At 42.4% G+C, this 17,745-nt stretch overlaps 1 protein-coding gene across 4 annotated transcripts in view; it reads left to right on the top strand.

The window, feature by feature from the left end:
• CSNK1G3 (casein kinase 1 gamma 3) overlaps positions 1 to 17,745 on the top strand; it is a gene marked incomplete at its 3' end in the record, with an annotated part of 81,292 nt that overhangs the window by 24,638 nt on the left and 38,909 nt on the right. For all 4 annotated transcript variants that reach the window (XM_082301260.1, XM_082301259.1, XM_082301258.1 and 1 more), the window contains exon 5: positions 14,253 to 14,322. In XM_082301260.1, coding sequence (XP_082157386.1) covers positions 14,253 to 14,322 — 70 coding nt within the window. The remainder of the gene's footprint in view (positions 1 to 14,252; positions 14,323 to 17,745) is intronic.

Raw genomic sequence — 17,745 nt, 5'->3', positions numbered from 1 at the left:
TGCTCACTTGTTCTAACTGTTAGATTTACTAATTTTATTATATGTCCCTGTACTTGTCTTAAACCTCCTATTCACTATTCAGCTTTTCCCTCTCCTTCATTGTTCTTCTCTTTCCCTTTGACCTATTTCTCCACTGCTCAAACTTACCTCTTCAGCAGACACTTAAACACTACCGAAAGACTAGCTAAAGGAATTTCTGCTTGTGCATGTTATGACCCATAAGTAAGAGGCCATGATATTCATTATAAATTCTCATCAAGATTCAACAAAGACACTGGACACACTTCACGGAGCTCTTGTGCTTTTTTGTGTGATTGCCTTGTGTCCAGCAAACAGCCCACTATTTAAACTTAAAAGGTGTTGGCTAGCAAGCCCTTATGTTTGAAGACTTCCACGAGTGCTGACTAACAAGCCTGTAACTTTTACACTTTAATATTAAAGTCTCTCAAAACACTACTCAAAGGTGCTGGCTCACAAACCACAACACTTCCACAACTCTCCCACAACAAACTTCAGTATGGAGTATGGAATAGAAAATGATAGCCATGCTTTGCCCAGACAGAGTGAGGAAGAAGAGAAATAAAAGCAGAAAAGAAAGAACAAAGAATATCACCAGTCCTTACATCCTGCCTTGTGTCACTGCGTGACTGGTCCAGAGCTGGAATTGTGACACAGTGAAAGAGAAAGAGAGGAAAAAGAGAGCAAGGAAGTCCAATTGGCTTCCTTTTGTAGTTAACCTGGTGCAACCTCTTACATGAATGAGATTTTTTGTGACGTTTTGTTCTTGGATGCACAGCCAGCCCTTGGAGCCCTTCTCCAACGAGTTGAGTCCAGGGTGGGGAACTGAGCATGAGTCTCCAGGTGGAGCAGGGAGTCGGCTCAGCAGAGTGCTGCCCCATCTCAGTGAGACCCTCTCTTCTAATCACAGCTTTCCTGCCAGAACAGTCAAAATGTTTGAGACAGAACATGCTTATGCCAGGTCCTCCACAAGGCCCAGTGGCTCAAACATTCCTTACTATTGGTTGGGCATATGGCTCATCTTTGGCTGTGGTGATCTCTATGTATTGGACAGAGGGCTAGAAGAGGGAGGAAGGAGAAGACAGTAAGCAGCTAATCATAGCTGCAAATAAGGTCCATGCTCATCATTAAAAACAAAAATCCCACCAATATTACAGTCCTGATTTATGTCAAACGCTTTCCCCACCCCTTGATTTCAAAACAGAAGAAATCTGGGGTTTAAGGCTTATTCATTGAACCAGTCCTTTGGTTGGAGTGATTGGAATAGTTCAGTCATCTGGTCAGCAGCTTCCTTCATCTTTGCTCAGGCCTCTTCAGTTGAAGTTGTAGCATTGTGGATGGTGACGGAGCACTCCCTTTTGGTGAGGCTGAGCATCCCATGTAGCTCTTGTTCAATAATGGGTGTGCTAAGGGCGCATCCATCTCTGAGGGGTTGTCAAATTGAACACTGATAGGATATAGGGAAGGAATTCAAACACTGCATTTTAATCCAGTATGTGTTCTGCTGTTAGATAGGAATAAGATTTTTCATCTGAACTCCTCCAGGCCAACCCCAAAGGGGCTGTGTATTTTGTCATTCTTCAATTCAGTAAGATTTAGGATAATTATTTGTGGCTCTCTGGCAGGCTAATTCCTGCCATTGGGTACCACACTGAAAAATATATGGGGCTTTGGTCCCGTTACAATTGTAACAAGTACACAGTTTTTTTTCAAAATTCTGACACCAAGTATGAACCTTGTTTCAGGGGAAGTCTTCAGGTCAAGTGCTACAAGTAATACACATCACAGCAGACAAACTTACAAGCAACAGAAAGAATCTTATTTCCTTCCAGTGTGAAGCAGAGCATGGCAAGGCAAAGCCCTTGGCTCTGAGGCCTCCATATTCTTACACATTTTTGTATTAGCTCCCAAGCTACGTTGGAGTCTTACTACAATAGTTCGTGTTTAACAGGCTGAAGGGAGAAGGACGCATTGCTGAAATATCTTGGGTCAGTAGTGCTAGGTACTAATTATAAAACAACAGCAATATGCAGTTAGAATGCTTGACGTTAGCATCAGTCACTGCTTTTGTCATAGTTCCTGTAGGGAAAGGAAGAATGCCTAGTCCTAAACCAGTGGTTGAAAAGAAGGTAGTATCCATTGGCATGAACACAGTGCTCTTTATCATGGGCATTGGTAGCTATCCACAAATAGCTGCTGAAAGGCATCTTAGGTCACTGCTCCAGTAGTGAAAAAAAATCTGCTAAAACTGGTTGTCCTGGGTGATGCTTAAGTTTAATTGGATCTTTATCCTTTTGTGAAAGATATCATTGATTCCTTTACCCATGGCCCACTCCTATACCACCAGAGCAGTAAGGTGGTTGCCATTTTCTCACTGGGTGGAACTGGGTAAATAACTGAACCACTGCTTTGAATCTGTATACTTTTGCCTGTGCCTGGACTAACAACTTCTACTTGGATTAGTCCAGACACAACCTCCATATTTGAGTTGGGAATATGTACAGCATCTCCCTTCTCATTAAACTTATCCTGCAATAACTTTGATATTTTGGTTGCCTTATACGGCACTATTTTGTAGCAGTTTGCTGACCCTGTCCATCATCTCTGGTTTCATTTTAACTAGGGGTCCAGATTCCAGATTCTACATCCTGCAATTCCTTATGAAAGATTCTCTCTTACGCATCCCAAAGCTGCGCCTGAAGCCTCCTAATATGACCATGCTGGACAGTAAATAGCCCTTCTGCCTTCAGCCTCTTTTCCTGATCACTCTCAGCAGCAAGTAACATCTTCTTCTGAAGCCTCCTCTCCCTCTCCAGGCAACAGGCAGCCACTGGATGAGGGTCCAGAACTCACAGGATCATTTACCGTATGAAGACCTCAGGTTCCCAGTATGCCTTGGCCTCCTCTTCTGCAGCTTCCTTCTGCTCTACAGCAGCTGCTGCCTACACTTCTGTCTTTCCTATAGCCACTTCTCTGGCTTCAGCCTCTTTCACAGCTGCTCAAGGATCTGGTTGCACTTGGTGGGTAATGCAGAAAGACGGGGAAACCTTAAGATTAGGTCTAATTGTGGTGCACAATGGGTCCTTGAGCAAAGACAATCCCACAGATTAATCCAAACAGTCTTTCCTAAAATGCCTCTCATGTGTGCCATAGGGACTCTTGTCTCTATCCACTGTGTGCAAGGGTTCAGACTCGGCGGGACCAGCTCGATTGGTGGACCATCAGGTATTGACCATCCATGTGGCCTTTGCTAAGTTCACTTCCCAATTTTTCAAGGTCCCCCCACCAAGTGCCTTCAGGGTGGTTTTAAGTAGTCCATTGCAGCATTCAACTTTTCCGGCAGCTGGTGCATGATAAGGAATATGATATATCCATTCAATACCGTGTTCTCTGGCCCAGGTGTTTATGAGGCTGTTCTTAAAATGAGTCCCATTGTCCAACTCGATTCTCATGGGGGTGCCATGTCTCCACAGGACTTGCTTTTCCAGGCCCAGGATGGTGTTCCGGGCTGTAGCATGAGACACAGGGTAGGTCTCCAGCCATCCAGTGGTTGCTTCCACCATGGTCAACACGTAGTGCTTGCTGTGGTGGGTTTGGGGAAGGGTGATATAGTCAACTTGCCAGGCTTCCCCATACCTGTACTTTGACCACCGTACCACAGAGGCTTCACCCGCTTGGCCTGTTTGATTGCAGCACAGGTCTCACAACTGTGGATGACCTGTGAGATGCTGTCCATGAAAAGGTCCACCCCTCGGTCACGGGCCCATCGGTATGTTGCATCTCTCCCCTGATGACCAGAGGCATCATGGGCCCAACGAGCTAGGAATAATTTTCCCTTGTGCTGCCAGTCCAGATCCACCTGTGATACTTTCACCTTGGCAGCTCGGTCCACCTGCTCGTTGTTGCGATGCTCTTCATTAGCCCGACTCTTGGGTACGTGCACATCCACGTGTCGAACCTTCACGGTCAGCTTCTCTACTCGGGCGGCGATGTCCTGCCAAATCTCAGCGGCCCAGATGGGTTTCCCTCTGCGCTGCCAGTTGGCCTTTCTCCAGCAATCCAGCCATCCCCACAGAGCATCAGCTACCATCCACGAGTCGGTGTAGAGATAGAGCCTCGGCCACTTCTCTCGTTCAGCAATATCCAAAGCCAGCTGGACGGCTTTAAGCTCTGCAACCTGACTCGATCCACCTTGTCCCTCGGTAGCTTGTGCAACACATTGTGTGGGGCTCCATACTGCAGCTTTCCACTTTCAGTTAGCGCCTACAATTCGGCAGGAACCATCAGTGAAGAGGGCATAACGTCTTTCGGTCTCCGGTAGCTCATTATATGGTGGGGCTTCCTCAGCACGAGCCACTTGCTCTTCCTCTTCTTCAGAAGATAATCCAAAAGTCTCACCTTCAGGCCAGTTTGTTATAATTTCCAGAATCCCAGGGTGATTCAGGTTTCCAGTTTGGGCACGCTGTGTGATGAGGGCGATCCACTTGCTCTGTGTGGTGTCGGTGGCGTGATGCATGGAAGGAACCTTTCCCTTGAACATCCAACCCAGCACTGGTAATCGGGGTACCAGGAGGAGTTGTGCCTCTGTGCTAGTTACTTCTAAGGCAGCTTGGATTCCTTCATAGGCGGCCAAGATTTCCTTCTCTGTGGGAGTGTAGCTGGCTTCAGACCCTCTGTAGCTTTGGCTCCAGAATCCCAGTGGCCAACCCCAGGTCTCACCAGGCACCTTCTGCCAGAGGCTCCAGGACAGACCATTGTTCCCGGCTGCAGAGTAGAGCACGTTCTTCACCTCTGGTCCTGTTCTGACTGGGCCAAGGGCTACCGCATGAGCGATTTCCTGCTTGATCTGGGCGAAGGCTTGCTGCTGTTCAGGGCCCCAGTGGAAATCATTCTTCTTGTGGGTAACCAGGTAGAGAGGGCTCACAATCTGGCTGCACTCGGGAATGTGCATTCTCCAGAAACCTATGGCACCTAGGAAAGCTTGTGTTTCCTTTTTGTTGGTCAGCGGAGACATTGCTGTGATCTTATTGATGACCTCAGTGGGAATCTGACATCGTCCATCTTGCCACTTTACTCCCAGGAACTGGATCTCTCGGGCAGGTCCCTTGACTTGCTCTTCTTGATGGCAAAGCTGGCTTCCAGGAGAATCTGGATGATTTTCTCTCCTTTCTCAAATACTTCCTTTGCTGTGTTGCCCCACACAATGATGTCGTCGATGTATTGCAGATGTTCTGGAGCCTCACCCTTTTCCAGTGCTGTCTGGAGCAGTCCATGGCAAACGGTGGGACTGTGTTTCCACCCATGGGGCAGCTGATTCCAGGTGTACTGCACGCCGCTCCAGGTGAAGGCAAACTGGGACCTGCATTCTGCTGCCAAAGGAATGGAGAGGAGGGCATTGGCAGTATCGATGGTGGCGTGCCACTTTGCTGCCTTGGACTCCAGCTCATACTGAAGCTCCAGCATGTCTGGCATGGCAGCACTCAGTGGTGGTGAGACCTCATTCAGGCCACAGTAATCCACCGTCGGTGTCTATTCTCTGCTGGACTTACGCACTGGCCATATAGGGCTGTTGAAAGGTGAATGGGCCTTGCTGACCACCCCTTGGCTCTCCAGTTTGTGAATCATCTCATGGATGGGAACCACAGAGTCTCTGTCGGTGCGGTATTGCCGGCGGTGCACTGTTGCTGTGGCGATTGGCACCTGTTGTTCTGCAACTCTCAGCAGTCCCACAGCAGAGGGGTCATCTGAGAGACTAGGCAAGGTGCTGAGTTGTCTGATACCTTCTGTCTCCACAGCAGCTATCCCAAAAGCCCAACGATGTCCTTTTGGGTCCTTGAAATATCCATTTCTGAGATAGTCTATGCCGAGGATGCACGGGGCCTCCGGGCCTGTCACGATGGGGTGTTTCTGCCAATCGTTCCCAGTTAAACTCACTTCAGCTTCCAGTAGTCAGCTGCTGGGATCCTTCTGTCACTCCAGAAATAGAAATGGGTTCTGCTCCCACATACCTTGATGGCATCAGAGTACATTGAGCACCGGTGTCAACCAAAGCCGTGTATTTTTGTGGGTCAGATGTGCCAGGCCATCGGATCCACACAGTCCAAAACACCCGATTCTCCCTTTCCTCTACCTGGCTAGAGGCAGGGCCCCTCTATTCCTGGTCATGGTACATGTTGCTGCCTTCCGGTGAATATGCTCCTGAGGTCCCTTCAAGAGGATCAGTGATACTATCATTCCTATACCATTTGGAGTTCTGTGCACAAGAGACCAGAGCAGCATTGACTCTAGATGAGCTTCTTGTGGTAGTAGTCCCTCTTTTTAGTTCATGTACAGGGGCTACTAAGGAGGAGGTGGGTTTTTCATCCCACTTATTCATATCTTCTCCATGTTCCTGAAGAAAAAACAGAGATTACCTCGTGGAGTGTATCCTTTCTCCCTAGTTGCGGGATGCTTGCTCCTAATGGCAGAGACTCTTGTTGGTTCTGGGGAGAGTGGTAAATCTCTTCCTTAAGTTCGTTTTCCAGTTTCTGATGGCCTTCTTTGATCAAGCTCCGGACTTGCTCAGCCAGCCTTGTTTCCACGGATGAGACATGAGTGCGAAATGGGGCTGTGACGGTGTCCTCGTAAATCCTCAGTTTGTTCACCAAGACGCCCACCCTGTCCTCACCTTCCCTCCATTGCAGTGTTGCCAGGTAACAGGAGTACATCTCTGGTCCAAGGCGTGCGAACCTCAACCACATCTGTGATGTGCACTGGACACCATCTGGGCTCTTAGGAAATCTCCCGTCTTCTGAGAAAATGATCTCCAGCACAGCCAATTCCCTCAGGCACCGGATACCTTGTTCCATTGTGCTCCATTTCCCTTGGTGCACCTGGAGGTCTTCTTTACAAAGGTACCTGTCCCTTACACTTGTAAGCAGTCGCCACCAGAGGCTGAGAGTTTCTTGGGTTCTCCCGATCCCCTGGTCAATGACCACATCCCGGGACAGAGATCCCAGCTGCCTGGCCTCACTTCCGTCCAGAATGGTGTCATTGGCTGCAGCGTCCCAGATGCGGAGCAGCCAGGTCAGGATGGACTTGTTCGTCTGGCGGGTGAATTCCCTCCGCAGGTCACGCAGCTCACCCAGGGATAGCGACCGAGTGATGATCTCTGGCTCTGCCTCTTCTGCTGGGTGCGAAGGTCCTGCTGCATCCTCGTCAGTCACAATGCGGGCTGATTTGCTTTTTGATTTCTTCTTCTGAACGGGGTAAACTGCAATCGGTTTAGGCTGTTCTGGTTCGGTGACGGTTTGTGTGGAGAAGCTGAGAGTGCCTTTGTTTTTTTTTTTCCTCTGTGTCAGTCTGTGTAGGCACGGACACTGTTGTCTTGCATTTGGTTTCTTTCTCTGTGTCAGTCTGGATAGACATGGACGCTGCTGTCTTGCATTTGGTTTCTTTCTCCTCTGTGACAGTCTGTATAGACATGATGTTTGTTGCTCTGCTCTTTTTTTCCCCTCTTATCCTGAGGATGCTGTGCCGTAGCTCTGACTCTAAGCATGGTGTACATGATGCAGACCGTACAGAGAAGACAAAGCAGAGCTAACAGCAAGTTTATGCTGTCTTCGACATCCAGAGGGAGCTCAATATTTTCAAAATCTGCTGTGTCAGGCCTGAAAGACTGGAAAAAAACATTCTTTACTCCTTTCCCCAGGGGCTGGGTGCAATTGTTGAGGCCCCAGATGTAGCAGCCTAGACTTAGGACAAGCAAGCCAAGTTGAGTATGTATTCCGAATTACGTTCATTGCCTCAGAGGTTATCATGCAGTATAGGCATAATAGACCAATAAAGCAAATTTTATACCATACTGTCTTGCGGTGACTTTATGATGTGTATCCCCTATCTCTGCTCTATGCCCAGAAATTAATTTTGTGCCTTTTTGTGCCTTTAAACTGAGCCTGAGAGGGGGAAGAGAAAAAACTGAGCAAAACTTTTCAAAGCAGTTTGTTTTAAGGACACAGAGATAGAGACGGCTCTCTGCGTTCTGCAGTGGCGGGAGCGGGAGGAAGCAGCTTGCTTGCTTTTCAGCCAGCTTTTGGCTTCTTTTTCTCTGGAGAAAGACGGAGAGTTGCACTTTGTTTTTTACCTGGGACTTTGGATTTTCCTCTTCTTCTTTTTTGGACTGTTTCAACATCAGAATACATCGGGAGGACTTTCCACTGAGGCCTTGGCCCTGGAGGTGGACCCATGACCCAGCTCCAGGGAAGGAGAAAGAGACCTATGGAAGGACTCTAAAATTATCCCAGGTTTTCTCTCAGCAGAGCGAGAGGCTTTGTCATTTAGCATTATTATCCTTTTTGTGTGTGTTTGTTAAATAAATAGTTTTTATTTCTTTCACTTTCCTTCAAGGAAAATTTCTTTTTTCCTGAACCTGGTGGGGGAGGGCTGGTTGTAACCTCCCGTCTATCAGAGGATATTTTCCTCTAAATTTGTACAAACTGGTGCACATACCCTGATCTACACGGGAGCATTGCAATTGTCAGGTAGTTCCCCCTGCGCAGAAAAAATGTAGAGAGCTAGGTACAAGACCCATGAGCATCATAATGAGTAGGTGGCTTCTACAATACAAAATTGTAATTCTGACTTTTCTTCAGTACCCTGCTGCATGTTGGGTGCCAAAATGTGTACTAGTTTGAAAACAAACCAGTGGGAGGCACCAAGTCAGAATAACAATTTAACAGGGAAATTAAAGAAAAAATAAAGGCAGAAAACACTGGTTTAAACTGACAGAGTCAGGATACAACCTGATACCCTGTTAGGCAGGGTGGCAGTAGCAGTCCAATAAGATGGTGGCTGCAGTCCTCCTGAAGTGTTGGATGTGGTTCTGTTGAAGTGGTGGTCCTGTAGAGGGGTCTGCTCTTCCTCAGAGGGTCCAGTGGTGGCTGTGTAGCTCCTGTCCTCTGGGAATCCAGTGGCAAGGGTGGCTGTGGTGCTCAGAATCTCAGATTATATCCAGGATGAAGTGCTTGGTTCCTCCTTCTGGGTGGAGCATCTCCCAGTGGGATGATGAATCATTCGGCCAGGCATTGATGGGCTCATTAGCAGAAGATAGTCCAGAGGGAGGAGGCAAGGAAACACTGCCCCACCTGGTTTCAACAGCTCATGAGGATGGTAGTAGAATACGCTGCAACCCAGGACAGGTCTTTCTGTATTCAACAAAGATTCCAATTTTACTCTCTCATTTTTCTCTCTATCTAAACAATTTTATAAGTGGTCAACCAAATCTTGTGGGTGTTTTTATAAGGACTCAACCAAGACTTTAAAATGTTTTTGCAAAGAGTCAACCAAATTTTGTAATAAATTGTCTCTCTCTTTTTGCTATCTACACATTTTGGTAAAAAAGAGTCTTGTCTCATGCTCTCTGTATGAACGTTTTTGTAAAGAGTCAACCTGGTTTTATAGAAATGTCTCTCTCTTTTTGCTCTCTATCTAGACATTTTAGTAAGGAGTCTTGAATCTTTTTATCCTTTTGTGTTTCCATTGGTATGGCACACAGTACTCCACATATGTAGATGAGTATAGGGCAAGTATTGTCCATAATGGGAAAGGGGTCTGTGCTTGACATTTCCGGGGCTGTCACGTCCTGCTTCTCCCTGTTCCAGATCCATCCTGTCCCCCAGTCAGAGATGGAGATATTCAAGCCCATCCCAGCCATAAATAGCTCAAGAGCTGTTCAGTCCCTCTCAGCCTCGTAGGAGTCCTGTCTGTGACACCCAATTTATTGTTACAAGCCATTGGTAGGAGTGTGATGTTTGTTGTATATTCTTACTGCGCTAAATGAAGACACCAGACCACACGGTGGGGAGCTCTTGTGCTTTATTGTACAGTTGTCATAACTTTGGCAATCCCCCACTATTAGACTCAAAAGATATTGGCTAACAAGCCCTTGGATTCTTACAATACACTTCTCAAAAGTAGTGGCTAAAAAGCCCTTCATTTTGTACGGTACAGGGAAAAATACAACAGCTGTGCTTTGCTCAGGCAAAGCAAGGGATGAGAGAAATTTAGGTGGAAAAGAGAAAGAAAACAGAAGTTCACTGATCTGTAGATTCCTGCAGTTGGGCCTGCTGCATGGATGGTCCAGAGCAGGGACAGCAAAACAAAGATATAGAAAAGGAGAGTGAGGGGGCCTAGTGTGCTTCCTTTTATAGTTAACCTGGTGCAGCCTCTTACGTAAACAAGACTTCTCATGCTGTTGTGTTTGCATATGCACAGGCAGCTCTTTGAGGTCTCCTCTGGGAAGTCAGTTGTGGGGGGACTAAGGAGCAGGAAGCTGGCTCAGAACAGCACTACTCCATCACCATGGTACCCTCTGTTTCGTTCAACTTTTCCTGTCCTAACAGTCAGAATATTTGAGACAAAACATGCTTATGCTTAGTCCTCCACAGAACTTCTTCTGGAAATATGTCAATTTTTCTTTCTTTGGGTGAAAGATAAGAAGTTACAAAATAGTCATCACTGCCTTTTAAACTGTAATCCTTAATTCACTGATTCATTAGTCCACTAAAGATTTGAATTTCTAAAATTGTAAGTGAGGGGTGTGTGTTGGAAAGAAAGTTGTGCTTCATTTCAAGGTTGTAATGTCTTTTCTCTCAGTTTTTGTTTTTAAGGGGTGACTGTAGTCTAGAATGACACCTTTTCAGAATCCCTCTAGGAAATGCAGTAAATCCAAATCTAGTGCAGGTCTGTTTAATGGACTGGTCTTTTCCTGTAACAAGAGCCTACCTCTTAACAAATTTTTTTTCCTGAAAATAGCTTGTTTGCCATTGCTTATAAATGTGTGAAGCAGAGACAGAATGTAAATTGAGCTGAATTCTCACTGAATTACTAAAACCATGAAAAGTAGGTAATAGCTGAATGTTTATATTTTGCTTTGGGTTATCAGACTAGAAATTTCAACCTTACAGTTCAAGCAAACTGCTTTTTCAAAGCCCCTTAGAAGAGAAGTGACTTGAAAATTGTACAGTATTTTATTCCGTGTTATTTGGGACAAAAATAATTGTGAAAAGAATTCATAATGAACTTGAAACGGATTTCACATTTCAGGTGTCTTTTTCATTTTCTTCGAATGTATAAGCATGCTACAGAATTAAAAAAGGAGGGTAAGAACCTCTCTGATAAACTAAGGATCAGTTGTTTCTGTCGCTCAGGTAACTGGGGCTCCATAAACTTCAGTAAACTGCACATAATTCTTTGATGGCATCAAGACCCCATATTCCTCATTTAGAGAGAAATGGTCTTTTGCAGGGAAAAGAATTTGTCGATGTTTGAATACTGAAGCTTTGAAATAATTAGATGTGAATGTAAAAGCAGGGTAGGGAGGGTCATTTGCAGAACTTTGCAGATCCTGGAACAATGCTTTCAGGATACTTCAGTGAAGGTGTGGGCTTATTTAAGTAAAGAAAATACACTAGTTTCTTTTGGTTAGAGAAGTTGGATTCAAGGGACTCTGGGGTTAACATGATGTTTGAACAGTTATGTGTTCTCAGGCTTATTTTTAGGTGCTGAAATGTACGGAAACACTAATGAGACTAAAGAACTATGATTTGCCATTTATTTTTTTTTATTACTGAATATTCTTTTGAGACTTGTAGATGCCCTAGTGCATTTTTCACTCTTATGGTGAAAGATTACATTTAGCATTCTTTTGTCTTGATTTATCTTTTCCTGTCTTTTCTCATTTATGTGTAGATACTACATAGTGCAGAGTGGGATGTGCAGAAATAATTGTATGTGGAGAGGTTATTGTGCTTGCCCTTTTACAAGTTTTGTTGAACAAGATGGTGTGTTCCCTTTGCATGTTTGGAATTACAGGAAGATATCTAAGCCTTCTTACAAAAAGAAGTCAGTCAGTAAAGGAACTACAAGTACATATTGCCATATTTTTTTCACTTTTACTGGAGGGAATAAAAGTATTTAATTGTCTCTCTGCTGAACAAGGTTTAGCTTCAATCTTTGGCTGTGTGTAGTAGTTCAGTAGATGTGTTCGACTGTTTGAGAACATTGCCTTCTGGAGATTTATCAGAACTGCTTTCTGCTGATGGCCAGCATAAGCAGTGTTCATGAAAAAGAGGAGGTATGTGTTAAAAATTGGATACTATTTCTTTTCCCTAGAAATTTTTTTTAATTTAATCTATTCCTGTAAATTTAATACATACAAGCTGTTCTTCATCCTTTTTATGGGACCATGTTACAACACTGAGGGGTTGTTAATGTACAGTCAGTTGAGACAAAACTGTATAATTGAAAAAAATTAAACTTCCTGTAAGCCAGTGTTACTATAATCAGCAGACATGCAGAGTTTTGTGGTCTGAAATATTTTCTTCTTAGCTGGCAGAATCATAAGTTTTGATTAGGCATTATGTAGAGTGTGGTGTATTCTGCAACTAACAGACTTGTATGCTACAAGTAAACTAGTTGCTAAATTTATGTAGTTTTCTAAAGGGTTAAAATGTTTCAATAAATGCTTCACAGTGGGTTTCCTCATACCTCTGAAAGCTGAGTAGGAAAGGTTGATAGTTGCACTGATTTGCTTTTGACTTAAGATGTTTTTTTACGGAGTATCTCTCTTCAATACTTGACCATAAATTTAATGTGTCTTTCTTGTAAAATGTAACTAGGCCTTTGATGGGCCAGTTAGTCTTGCTTAGTAATTAATTTTTGAATAATAAACACTTCCTTGTTTTATAAAAGTCTTGCTCTCTTCTTTGCAGAGTACCAATGTTATGCTGGTTGCTCTGAAGTGTAAAAAACATACAGTAAATTCTATTTGTTTTTTGCAGAAACTGTTACATTGGTCCTTCTTTACTTTTAGGCATCTGCCTTTAGCATCCTGGCAAGATCAAATTCATGAGTGTACACTAACGGGGACTTTGGCAGCAGTTGGAAACACCTAAGTCATGGAGGGAGATGGGTTGAGGAAGAAGACTAAATTTCTCATGCTTGCACATTGGCTCATAGTTTTTATGCACTGGACGTGGTACTGAGAAACAACACAGGTTTATAAACTCGTAGCTTCTGAAGATGATGGAGTAAGGAAAAAGATGAGCACTTCGCCCAAGCTTTTCCCAAAAATTGATATTCAGCAGTATCAGTTATTGCTGATAACTCTGTTAGCAGTTACTTACTACGTGCTGCAGTTCTAGTAGTAACCAAATTAGTTTCCAATTTATCACTGATGCATTGGAAGATCACAGAATCAGTTAGGCTGGAATAGACCTCAGCATTGAGTACAACCTCTGACTGAACACCACCATGTCAACATCCCAGTGCCATGGCCAGTTTTTTCTCAAACACCTCCAGGGATGGTGACTCTACCACCTCCCTGGACAGTCAATTCCAATGTCTAAACACCCTTTTCTGTGAAGAAGTTCTTCCTGATGTCCAACCTAAACCTCCTCTGGTGGAGCTTAATCTTGAAATCATGTTACATACCAGAAGAAACAAGGCACAAGGCATATATTCTAAAAGATGCCGTCATTTAAAGAATCTTGTGGTAAAATACCTTTTCTTTGCAAAGGGAGGTACTCAAGAAGTTCAGGTTTCCATTTGGGCTGCATGTGTGTTCCTCTGCTTAATCTCATGTCACTTCATTTTGTTCTATGAGACCCTGACACACTGGTGTATTAAACACAGAAATACGATTTAATTAATGTGCGTAAACTACAAACTTATTCTGGGGCTTTTTTTTGCTTGTTTTGGATTTATAATTTGGAATGGTGGTACTTAATTTCTGCTAAGCTGTTACTATTTGGTGGAAGGATTTGGTATTTTTTGTTAAGATCCTAGGATAAGACTTTATTCTTACAAAGATATGCCTATCATGTATTAGGTGTTCGGAGGTTCTTTTCAATCTGTTAAGCTGTATAGTAATGCCACTTTCTGAGAAATGTAGGACATATCATCCATGTGCTTTAGAGAAACATACTACTTTTTAGCTGTTCCATTGTGTGTCTGTTATTTGGTTCGCATGTTGAACCCTGGTCCAGTGGAGCAATACAAGATGAAAATATCCTTATATGCACTAGTCTCACCTGAGGGAGGTTTAGTTTTCTCTGTTTCGTTATTGCCAGTCACTTTGGAAGAAACATTCAAACTTTCTGTGTTGCTTGGAAGCAGTAGGGCTAGTTTGACTGGTAGTAGGTTAGCATATTCGTTTTTAGGCTTTGTTTTAAATGTTGTTTTTGTTTTTAAATCAGGAGCCAATGAAGTCGAGAGCACCACAGCTACATTTGGAATACAGATTCTACAAGCAGCTAGGATCTGGAGGTAAAAAAGCAGTGTAATGCATTTTACTGTGATGTAATATAGGGTCAATTTTTGGCTGAAGTTTTCTGGTTTAGAGGTATAAATCTATTTAATAAAGTGTTCCTAGCTACTTAAAGCAGAAAAAACCCCCATGAGTTAGAGGATTAATGTATACATTCCGTATTCTAACATTTTTTTCTCTACTCTTTAAAGTGTATCTATGAAGTCCTGACTACTTAATAGATCTTACCTATCACAGCATTTGTTTACATACAGGTGCACCTTAAACTAAGTAATCTTAGACTATTCCCAGTACAAGTCTTTGACAAAATTCTGCAGATCTCCACACTGCTAATCTACTAATCACATATTTTAATTAAAATTGATGTGGTATTTAAATAGCTTCAGATTCAGTTTTACTTTACTTCATTTTAATGATACAGTGTATATTGCTGCTTGCTAGTTTTAAACCTCTTAAATACCTGTAGAAAAAGTTTAAATGCAGTTTAATATTTGAATTTCTCATTTCACTCCCCTTGTTGCTTTTATACCCAGAAGTACTCTTATGATGGTCACCTAAATGATCCAATTGTCACCTTTTGATGTTATAGGTGAGCGATACCTTAAATTTTTCACATATTTTTTGTGCCTTTCACAAAACTGCATTTAATCAGTTAGGAAGATGTGAAGTTTCTTACACTAGTAAAGTGAGTACAGATATTCTCTAAATCAGCTATAACCTAGGAAAAAGAAATCTTTTGGCATCTCTTCCTTGAAACTATTCCTAGAATAGGTCATGTAATTAACTATTTTTACCTTTTTTTTTTTACTAATGTAGAAGCTTGTTTTATGAGTGGACCACTAACAGTGGTTTTCTACATGTGTTTGGGGGTTTATTAGCAAAGGCAGCCTGGAATTTGTAACAGTGATTTTAGTTGTGCTTAAACCAGAATAAAATCCAACTTAGTATGTAAAATTGTCTCTCAAAGGGAATACACAATGAACACGCCCATACCACTTTGATTTTGTTACTTTGAATGTGTGTGTTTAATACTTTTAAATTACTAGTTTCACCTTTTTAGTTAAAATTCAGGATCATATGCTCATTGCTGCACTGATGGGATAGTGTTTCTCAGGTAGCTTTCAAAATTTCATGCTCCTCGTTAAAGACTACATCTGGTGAAACATAGTTTCTAATATGCTCAATTAATACAGAAATTTTTTTGCTGCTGTACTAAGAATGCTTTGCAACCAGGAATTTTTAGAGATTATTCTTTGTAAAACACAGCATTGTCAGTTTCTCTTCCTAGATGGAAAATAAAGTTGTAGATAGGTAGTCAAAATCTTGAGTCTTATATGCTTGCTATTTGGAGAAAGTCATCAGACTATGATGTATGGGTGGTTTTTTGTAATAAGTTTTAAATTACCAGCATACCTTACACTAGCATTGTGAAATAGCTGATGAGTAGAAAGCTGAGATCTTAAGGGCTTAACTAATGGGGCATGACTACCCACAGGTTAGGTACAGTCTATCTGTGAATATAAAGGTGTAACTATCTAAAATTGTGAAAGAGCTGTGTAGTAGAGGTAAGAATAAAGCTGTAATTTCTAGTTCAGAGGGTAGAAATCAGGCACTGCTCCTGAGAGGTAGCAACCCTTTATTAGGAGTATTTCTTGGGAAAATGTCTTAGTGAATGTAACTATGTTTACCTTTTTATTTACTGAATAAGACTGGGAACTGTGTTTAGTGTAAGAACATAGTGAAGTCAAAGTTATTCTGCTTTACTTCAGATATCATTTGGTCTTTTTAACCCTATTTGCTGGTTGCAACAACTTTTCTCTCTTTCTCTGATGCATTATTGAAGTACTGAAACCTGTCTGATTCTCTGCATGAAGACGAGGTGACCTTTAGGGTGAAAACATGAAGATAGAGCTGGTGGCTTACTAAGCATCATCAATATTTATGAAGAACTTGGTTATAGACCTCCTTTGTTTTTGCAATAACCTTCTTTAATTCAAAAGTGAAAGCCTCTTCCAGCACAGAACCTTCAAAGCTCCTTTTTGAGCCTTTCTCAGGCACCCCACCCCACTTGAGATACTTTAATGGATTTTATGGCAAAGGCTCATTATGAAGAAAGTAATTTTCTTGTTCCTATCTATGTAGAAGTTAAAAAAAGCTGATTCCTTCTCTTTTGGCGGCAGTCTCTTTTTCCATCTTTGCAGGAGTTGGGCCATCAAGCCGAGGAAGTTATGCAGCCTATGATTTTCAGAAAAAAAGTTGCAGTATTACGTAGTTTCTGTTCTCATGTAGTCTGTGGCAGTTGGTTTGAGTTTACTGATTTTTTGTGACGTGTATTTACTGTCAAGCATAGATTTAAGTAATTTTATCTCATGAACAGTTGAAAACGTAGTGTTGGAAAGTTGATCCTCCAAGCGATAAATTCAGGAAGCAAGTATGTAAAACTCCTATGTAAAACAGGAGATAGTAAAAAATCTCATGCCAAGTCTGTCCATACAGGCAGTATTGCATTATGGGCAGTGGTTATACTTTGGTCAGAGAGAGAGTAGATTGAAGGAAGTGGTCTTCAGTGTGCAAGTTGCAGAGGACTCTGCCATATCAGGTATAAAAATAGCTGCCATTGCTTGAAGAAATTTGAAATAGAGTGATTGTGTACAGATAGAAGGTTTCTCTGATACACAATTACACACAATGCTAGCAGTTAAAATTGTGTGAAGCTTTCTGTCTTTTAAGCTTCTAAAAATACACATTTGCAGGCTTTCGTATGATGAAGTAGTCTTTTACTTAGCTAGTTTTGTTTATTCACACAAACTTGTAATTTGGCTGATAGCTTTACAACTGTGTGGATTGTGTATTTTGCATTTGGTTGTACTAAATTGTGCTTCCCCTTGGTCTCCTCATGTTTACATGCATAATAGCAGGTGACTACTTAACTATGGTTTCAGAAATAATTGGTGAAAAGAGAATAGTACTCCCAGTACTCATTCGCAGTCTTGTAAGCAGAGCCATTATTTTCTATAAAAACCCCATATTTTTCACAATTAAGAACTCCGAAGTCCACAGTTTATGCTAAAAATTGCCTTATGCTTAGTGTGAAATAACCTGAAGCTTAAGGGATAAAATTCCTGTAGCCCCCGTGAAGTCCCACTTGACTTGGAGGTGGCAGGAGGAGGAAGGAGAGGTGTTAACATGTGAACAAATACTTCTAGAAGAAAATTAGGTTATTTTCTGGTAATATCTTCCTGAAAGCAAGTAAAGATGTTTTTGGGATTAGAGATTATTTTACCTTCAAACTGTTTTTAATAGAGCATCTTTCTGCTTCCTCTGATCTTCTGGGCATCCTAGATGAAAGGAGCAGCATTTTGAAATTTTATGTTTTCTTGGTATTTCCTTTTCTCCAGCCAGTATTTGTCTACTAAGTCTAT

This window comes from Coloeus monedula (genome assembly GCF_965178545.1).
Source record: "Coloeus monedula genome assembly, chromosome: Z".
Classification (NCBI taxonomy): Eukaryota; Metazoa; Chordata; class Aves; order Passeriformes; family Corvidae; genus Coloeus; species Coloeus monedula.
The sequence above is the reverse complement of the archived record's forward strand: the minus strand, read 5'-3'. Positions and strand labels throughout refer to the sequence as shown.